Source organism: Tupaia chinensis, unplaced genomic scaffold (assembly GCF_000334495.1).
Source record: "Tupaia chinensis unplaced genomic scaffold, TupChi_1.0 Scaffold000532_1, whole genome shotgun sequence".
Classification (NCBI taxonomy): domain Eukaryota; kingdom Metazoa; phylum Chordata; class Mammalia; order Scandentia; family Tupaiidae; genus Tupaia; species Tupaia belangeri.
The window spans coordinates 4413518-4422835 of NW_006160045.1; the positions used below are offsets into that span (position 1 = coordinate 4413518).

At 43.0% G+C, this 9318-nt stretch overlaps 1 protein-coding gene across 1 annotated transcript in view; it reads left to right on the top strand.

Moving 5' to 3' along the window:
• Positions 1-2: 2 nt before the first annotated feature.
• Positions 3-9318, top strand: part of DESI2 (desumoylating isopeptidase 2) — a gene marked incomplete at its 5' end in the record, with an annotated part of 47245 nt that continues 37929 nt past the window's right edge. The window contains 1 exon segment of the mRNA XM_006157235.3: positions 3-63. Within this exon segment, the coding sequence (XP_006157297.2) occupies positions 3-63 (61 nt within the window).

Consider the following 9318-nt stretch of genomic DNA (forward strand, 5'->3'; position numbering starts at 1 on the left):
GCGGCGGCGGCCGCGGGGAGGATGGGGGCTAACCAGTTAGTGGTGCTCAACGTGTACGACATGGTGAGTGCGGGCCCGGCCCAGGCCGGCATCTTAGACACTACGGGCTCGGACCCGTGCCGGGCGCTTCCTGCCTCGCGTCTCCGCCTCCAGTTTAGTTGTCTGGGGCTGGGGGGAAAGGGAAGCACTATTTTTAATCCTCGCACTCGTGGACGCTCCTGGCAGTGCCGCCCCGTCAGCCCGAGGGCTTTGGCCAAGGCTCGCAGATCGGCATCAACCTCTCCCATGGCCTCAGCTTGGCCGGGACCCTGGCTCTGGGCCCGGATCTTTGGCGGAGGAGGGTGTCCTTTCCGCAAAGCTTCTGTCGAGGTTCCGACCTTCCCGGTGGTGCTGGGGCGGCCCCGGTCCCCGCGTCCTGGTCGCGGGCAGTCCCGGTTCCGCTGCCGAGCCGTACATCTGTCTTCTTGCTCAAGTCTTCAGAAACTCCCAAGCCCCTGTTAAGTCCGCAAAGTCACAGCTGTGTGTCCCCGTGAGAGTCTCTTCGAAGGTGAACAGGAGCCAGCATACCCTTGCCTCCAAGCACCCTCCCCCCCATTAAAATGAATGAGGTGAAAATTTATCAAGAAAATAGCCCAGCTGAATTACTGAGAGGTCAGGGTGATGCTCCCTCCTCAGCTGCTGAAGACCACTTTGCCGGTGATGCAACAGGTAGATGACGTGACCACGGGAAAGGGAAAGGAAGAACTTGTTTATTGTGTCATCCAAGTTTGGATTACCGCAAGTACACGGAATAGAGTCCAAGGACTAGCTTACCTGGTAATTGCAACGGCAATACCCCCAGAAAGAAGCACCCAGTAGAAAATTATTGCGGTTACATTCAGACTTTGCTTGCTTGCTTTCGGTTAAATAGTTTTTTGTAAAGGATTACCTCTACCAGCGATGTTTAAAATATCTAATACTGGGATTGAGGAACGAGAACTATCCTGTTGGTTTTTTTTGTTGGCTTAAAGATACAGAAGAGCAGAAATACTATAGGCCAGGAAGCTTGGTTCTCCTTTAAGATCTAAACTTTTTATTCTCTCATTGTCTATAAGTTTCTAAATGTCTTGGTTAGAAAGGGATTCCTCATGCCATGTCTGGGAACTATGTCAGGAGGTCCTAGGAAGGCTTGGGACTTGAAGTGAGTCCTCTAGAGATCGCTGCAGTGAGCCTGGAGGTGAAAGGACAGTGGATAACTACTGAGAAAAGTGAAGCATGATAAGAAACGTTAAAGACAGGAATACTTGACCAGGTGATCCTAGAAAAGTATGGCACTTTGTCTTAGGTCACTGATGAAGAAATAATTCTCTAGATTTAATTTTTTGTTGTTGTTGTTCAGCTGAATACCTTCACTTTTCAAGACTTATTACAGCCTTTTTAGTGTTTTGTAGCCCCCCTCTCCATTTATTTTAAATTTGGTTTCTTTTTTATTCCTGAAGACTTTACAAACTGTCCGTCAGGATATTTTTGCTCTTCAGACCACAATATGCCTTTGCTTCTAGATGATGAATCCCCTTTATGAATTAGGAATATGCTGGCCAGTAGGTGACATAGAGGTTAAGGGGACTGAATCTCACATGGCAAACTGCAGTTCAAGTCCAGACCCAGTGACTTGAAAATCACACATAGTGTGTTTGCCTATGTGCCCAAAATCCTGAGAGGAGAATGAAGGAGAAAGGATTGTGGCATGGCCATCCCACGCCCCCCGCCCAGGGGAGCTATTTCTCCCTCCCTCCCTCCCTCTCTCTCTCTCTCTCTCTCTCTCTCTCTGGCAAGCACATACTTTTGACAGGGAAAAAAAGTAAGAATATACAGTGTTCAGGGGCACAGGTTTGGCCACTGAAACAGCTCTGAATATAGAGGAAGAAAGTTTGTTTGTTTTGTTTTGTTTTTTAGAGGTTTTTGCTATAGGGCGCGTGTGCTTGCCAGGCAGACAGAGAGAGACAGAGAGACAGAAAGCAAGAAATCACCCCCCAGGGAGGATGGCCACGCCACAATCCCTTCTCCATTCTCCTCTCGGGATCTTGGGCACGCACGCACACGCGCCCGGTGTGAGTTTAAGCCACTGGCTCCGGGACGCGAACCACAGTCAACTACATGGGAGTCCAGCAACATAGCCATTACGCTAACTGCTGGTCCCTGTTTTGTTTTTTTAATAAACCACAGATAAATTTATTTTTAACATCCATCATGCCATGAATTCATAGGGAATAGGTTCCAGTTGTTCATGCTCCTTTCCATTGGTTCTCACAAATGTGCTTCTCTGGGTGGAGCATGCTGGTGCTTTAGTTGAACCCAGGTACCTACCTTTTCTCTTTCCTTCTTTTTCTGGTCACTTTCCTTCCCAAGTTTTAGGAAGCTATCTCTGCTCTTAGAATGCTTAATATGCTCAATACACATATTAATTCTCTTGGCAAGACTCATGCCCTTGTTTGTTCGTAGCAATGCCAACAGCATGCTGGGTAACATTGTAGACTCTTCCAGTTTTGCCATGGTAACATTTGTGGGGCATTCCTTTTTGAACAGTGCCCATTCCTTTGATGTCTACAATATCACCTTTCTTGTAGATTCGCATATATGTTGCCAAAGGAACCACTCCATGTTTTCTAAAATGCCTAGAGAACATATATCGGGTGCCTCTCCCCTTTTGTGTTTGTCATTTCGGTTAATTACTAGAAGGTGGCAGTTCCAGCCAAAAGGGAAAAGTTTTGCTTTTTAAATAAAACTGAAAATGCATTCTTTGATAGCTTCTTTACACTTTAGGTATTCTATGAATTAGGAATTATGGTAAACTGGGAAAGACTGATATTTAATCCAATTATTTTTAAGAGCAGTATTCAGTATACTTAGTCAAAATACTAAGTAATCAGCAAAGATCTTATTCCTTACATCATTATTATAAAGTAGATAGTTAAGGGTAAGTAGCCTGCCCATAGGACTGAAAATAAGATCTAGAATAGTCTGATTCATGATCTTCTCTATTAAGTCCTGTATTCATTTGTAGTTTTTAAACATTTATTAATATTAAGAAAACTTACTTAAGGCCAGCTGGTAGTATGGTGGTTAAGGAAGCTGTATCCCACATGGCTGACACACTGTTCAAATCCTGGACTGGTAAACACACATCCAAAATACAGAAAGAAGAAATGGAGGAGAAGGGATTATGTGTGGTGAGTGGCCAATCTGAGCAAACATGGTAATCTTTAGACACATGCAGAAACATTGTTCCATGAGCTGTCATTTGCACTGCCATGAAAGCAATTTGCACGCAAATATGGTAGCTGCCTGTTGTTATCAAAACTGTAGAGCAGTATCGGTTAAAGGAAGCCATGTGCGTTTATCAGAATTTGCCCCATAAGATCAGAGAAATTACATGGCACCAGCTGTCTTCACTCCAGCTGATTAACATCTTCCTCCATTTTCTGCCCTTTGAAAGAAGAAACCTGGGACTGGTTTGGGGTCACTGCTATCTTCATCAGAGAAGTTGGGCCTACCCAATCCTCACTTTTCTATACTTGTATATCTTTGTATGTTTATTTTTTTGTTTATTTCTAATCCATAGCCTCCCCCTGCCCCCAGAAAAACGCATTCTGTCATGTGAGTCCCAGCAATTGTGGCATGACCAGTCTCCATAGGGGATGCTTTTTCACTTTTCCTCTTTTGCTGGCAAGTGCACATGCCCTCTAACAAAAATAAAATAAAAGTTATTTAGTTCATAATGTCACAGTTATTTCTATTCTAAAGGCTGGGAAGTCCAAAGGTAGGTATGGCACCAGTTTCTCGTGAGGTGTTTATTTCTTACTGCTTTTTCCTATCAACAAGGGGAGATGAAACAGTGTCTATCACATGGTAGATAGCTGTATTATTACACTTGTAATACACTTGCCCTTGTGTGTTCTTTTGAAGGCTTTTGGTCTATGAGTGCTATGTGTGACTAATGTAGCAGTCTACCATTACTATTGATACTTAATTTTGGACCTGGAGAGCTTGTAAGAATGAATGAATGATCATTTCTTAAAGAACCATCCTAAGGGAGATAATGACAATATTAACAATTCAGGATAGGATAGCATGATTTTGATAAAAGTGATAATAGTTGCAGAGGAGCACATTGTATGTGTGCCAGAGACCTGCTCCAGCCGGGGTGGGTTGAGACTCCACGCAAGGTGATGCAGGCGATGAGAAATCAGGCAGAGACCTCTATGCTCTTTAGCATGTTCTCAGCCGACTACAGTCAGAGCAAGCTCAAGACTGCAGTGTCTGTGGCTAGGAGACATACATTTTTATTGAGGGATGTTTACAGGAGTAGGAGGGGTGACGGGGAAGTAAAAGATTTTACTCTAAAAAATAAAGTATTCAAAGCATAGGAACAATAATCATAAAACATGATACGCAGTTCTGTTTGATCAGGTGAAGTCAATCACAGGCCTCAGGGCGAGGGAGTCCATCTGTCCGGTATATTTTCTTCTTAGATCTTGATTACTGGATAGGGCCTTTTTGGATGAGGGGGTTTTTGTAGCTCAGAAGACAACACAGGATGTTTTATTAGCAGTTTTTTCATAGTTTACAGCATTCAGAGGAGAAACCATTTGTAGTTAGGGATTATCTGTTGCCTGCCTGAATTTAGATAAGAACTCTCAGCTAAGGTAGGTAATCTCCCCCTGGTGCCTTCAGGTTTGTTCATCCTGTCATTGCCAGCCAGACCTGCCCTTTCTCTGTTAACTCGTGAATTCCTTTATCTTGTTTGCTGAATTCCTGTCTGTTAATCAGCGAATTCTTGTGGCCCATCTTTGAATCCCTGTCATGGCGGTAGATGTTCTAACTTGGCCTAACATAGGCTAACTCAGCCTGCAGCCCTAACAAGGGGTGTTTAGGCAAAATTAGTCTAAACTAACTTAGTCTACATATGCTAATTACACCAATTTGACGTATACTAACTCAGTCTAACATGTGCTAATTCGGACTAACACAGGCTGGTGGGGTGAGTCTTAGGAAGTAATTCCTCAGTCCCTGCCACCTTAGGGGTCTGCATTCTTTCAGGATTATTAGTTGGTTATATTGTAAAAGTTACAGTAAGGCTGGGGGTGTTATTTTACCCTTGCGGGGGGTACCGTAATGACAGTGAGGCCTATGGCAGAGAGACAGAAAGCAAAAACAGCTCAAACCAGCACAACAAACACAGTTGAAAGCTTGAGCTCCCAGCTGTAGCCTTGCTTGCAGCTCTTCTCACCCAAGCTCTGCTTAGACATGAGAGGCAGCTCTTCAGGCTCTGCCTGTGTTGGCTGCATGGCCTCCGCCATGTGTGGTTGTAGAATTAGGAAATACTGAAAGAAAAAAGGGGCAGAACTTGAAGGATTGGTAGGATCTCCAAGGACAGTGAACAATCAGCATGAACAAAGGCAGGAATAGGAAAGCAAAGGTTACATGTGGGAAATATCAAGAGGTCCAGTAGAACTAGCAGGTAAGATGCATGAAAGGAGGCAGAAACTGAAAGTTCAAGTAGAACTTCATTACTAAGATTTGTCTTGTGCTTGAGAGAAGGGCTAAAGGGGCTCTGTGAGCTGGGGTGGAGGGGGGAATCATTTAAAGTTTTCATATAGGGAACAACAGGATTACATTACATTTTAGAATGAAAACCAGTGGGTTGAAATACAAATTTTGTCTGTTATGCTCATGTTTTTCAAGTTTTTTTTAACTGTTTTGCTTGATGCCAGGGATGATTTCCTTTTATCTTTGATAATATTAGTACGTCCTCCTGTTTATCATAGATGCCTGTGGTGATGATTGCCGTCCATACAGACCTATTATGTGACCTATCTGGCCCAAACTTTGGAACACAAAAATCAACCTCCTCTTAGACATTATAATCAATCACTGTTTATAGGGACCACTTGTCATCACCATTTGCTGTATGACACCACTTGCCACACATCCTTGTGGCCGTTTGTCAGATTGTTACTTGTCCCAGCTCTGACTGTATTTTTCCTGTTCACTAGGTTGGACAGTTGCTGATCATTCCTCTTCTTTCGTAATTCCACCACATACACAAAAATAATTGTATTGGAGACCAGCAGTTGGCGTGATGGCTATGTCGCTGGACTCCCATGTAGTCGACTGCATTTCAAGTCCCAGACCCAGTGACTTAAACTCACCTGGCGCGTGTGCGTGCGTGCCCAAGATCCTGAGAGGAGAATGGAGGAGAAGGGATTGTGGTGTGGCCATCCCCCCAGGGAGTGATTTCTCCCTTTCTGTCTCTCTTTCTGGCGAGTGCACGTGCTCTATAGCAAAAAAAAAAAAAAAAAAAAAAAAAACTCACAAAAAAAAAAGTAAATAATTATATTGGGGTCACTCATATTAACATCCTTCTTCTGAAAGAATAGTGCAGTCCTCAAAAGATCAATCACTCAGAAAAAAAAAAAAAGATCACTCACTCATAATGCTGCTAAATTATTGCTTGCTGCCTCTTAGTGATTGTATTCTTCCGTGTACTTTGAGGTAATCTGCCACCAGTAAAGTAGGTCCTGGAGTTATTTTCTGAGTCTCAAGAATTAGGTTATTCACATATTCCTAATGTTCTAGCATACATAGTAAAGCAGGTGATTCATATGAGTTTCAGGTACTGGGACAAATCTCTGCAATCACTTTAGCACAGTCTTTTTCATAGATCCAGAATTTGTGCTTTTCAGATTATCTTGGCTACTAACAAATTTTTATAAAATAAAACTATGCAGGTGGGTCCAGCAGGTGACATGGTGGTTAAGGTGCTGGACTCTTACATGGCTGGCGGTGGTTTGAGTCCCAGACCTGGCAACTTGCTTTCTTAATTTCTCTCTCTCTCTCTCTTTCTCACTCTCTGTCTCTCTCTCTGGTGAGCACATGTGCCCTGTAGCAAAATTTCAAAAATAATAAGTTAAAATTAAATATTCATTTAAAAAACTATATAGGTGTTTGGTAATGTCTGTAAATTCATTCTATGAACAGTTTTTTCCCCTATTTTCAAATAGTATCTATACATGTTATGAGAATTTTTTCTTTGAGAGAGAGAGATTTTTGCTATAGGACTTGTACACTTGCCAGAGAGACAGAAGGTGAGAAACCACCCCCCAGAGGGAATGGCCATGCTACAACCCCTTTTCCTTCTTCATTCTCTTGTCAGAATTTTGGGCACTCATCACATGCACCTGCTATGAGTTTCAAGCCTCCAGGTCCAGGACTCAAACCACGGTCAGCCATGTGGGAGTCCAGCATTATAACTGTTACGCATCTGCTGGTTCCACATATTATGTGTCTTAAAAGAATGGAAAAGGACTCTTCAAATAAGGTTGTTTTTCTCTAGGCTCCATTCTTTTGCCTATCACCCTTGTATTCCAAGAAAGGGTGAGGTCCCGTAGGTGTGATAGTTATGACTTCCTATAAATAAATAAATGTGTGTGTGTATACACGCACACACACACACACACACATATATATATATATATATGTGTGTGTGTGTGTGTATATATATATTCTGACTTTCTGAACAAGTAAGTTCCTCACTCATATGTAAATATACACTTCATCTGATGAGTCTATAATAACTCTAAATCAGCATGTTCAGGAATGAGCAAATTTCTCTTCCCTCCTTTCCACATTTCACACCCTTCCCTCTCATTCATGCCACCCTTTCATTATAACATTATCTTCATAACTAATACTTTCTTCTGTTCAGTTTTCTACTTAGAAACCTGGCAGTAAACCTAAATTCTTAGTATTATATAAATCCCTCATAGTCAGTCAGACTCTAGGCCCCATCTCTTTGTTTTTGTTTGGTTGCTTCTGTCTGAAAGTAATAGAAAACTTGACAATTAGTGGCATAACTTGGAAGGATATTTGTCTTAACAGTTTCTGGGTGTGGGAACCAGCAGTTAGCATAATGGCTATGTCACTGGACACCCACGTAGTCGACCGCGGTTCGTGTCCCAGACCCGGTGGCTTAAAACTCATGCCGGGCGCATGTGCATGCGTGCCTAAGATCCCGAGAGGAGAATGGAGGAGAAGGGATTGCGGCATGACCATCCCCCATGGAGGGTGATTTCTCGCTTTCTGTCTCTATGTCTCTGTCTGTCTGGCGAGCGCACGCACCCTATAGCGAAAACCTCTCAAAAACAAAAAAAACAGTTTCTGGGTGAGTTCACCAGCTCAGCCATGTTGAGAACTAAGGATTTTCATCCTTTTACTCTTTCAACCTCAGCTTCTTAGCAGGTGTCCTTGGTTTGTCTTCTTGTAGTTGTAAAATGACTGCCATTGTACCAAATATGGTACCTTTTATTTTCCTTTATTGTGCAAGAGAGACACATGCACATACCTCAAGAACAAGCTCCCTTCTCAGGGTCTGATCATGCTGTGATTCCCCTTCCTCTAGTCCTCCTGCTCATTGGATCCTGGCCCTTGGCACACATGTCAGTGTATTCCAGGCTTATCAGACCAGGGATTTGAACCACAATTGCCATTTGGGATCCAGTTTCTCTTGAACAGCATTACCACTTCATCACAAAGCTGGCTCCCAAACACCTGGTATCGTCATTCAGAGGCATGTGAAGGAAGACCACAGGGTATGGCCTTTCTCTACATGCACTTCACTCCTTTTTTTTTTTTTTTTTTTTTTTTTTTTTTTGCTAGAGGGTACATGCATGAGAAAGGGAGAACAGAAAACATCCCTCCTCCCCCATAGAATGGTCATGCTGCAATTCCTTCCTCTCCATCTCTCCCTCCATTCAGGATTTGGGGCATGCTTGTACAAACACCTGGGATGTTTTTCAAGCCGATCTGGGACTCAGACTGTGCTGTCAGCCATGTGGGATCTTGCTGCCTTAACCACCAGGCCACAGAGCACATGCATACCCTCCTCCTTTTAAGAAAAAGGAAACATTTTGGCAGAGCCACCCTCTTTCCAGACTTTCCAGAATGAGCTTACATGTAACTGTAATGAAGCTGAATAGGTGGTTAATTGACTGTTCTATTTCTGTGATGGTTAATATTACCACTGACTAAGCCATGTTGTCCATTTTTTAGTCAAACATTAGTCTACATGTGTTGTTGAAGGAATTTTTTTAGGTGTGGTTTAACATTTAAATCCATAGGGCCAACCCCATAAAGTAGTAAAGTACTGCGTGCACATAGAAAGGTGGATCTCATACGGCAAGGGTTTAGAATCCTGGCCTGGCAACTGGGAAAAGAAGGTGTGCACGCACGCACACATACTTGCAAGCACTCATGTACACATCCCAAAGTTCAGGTGGG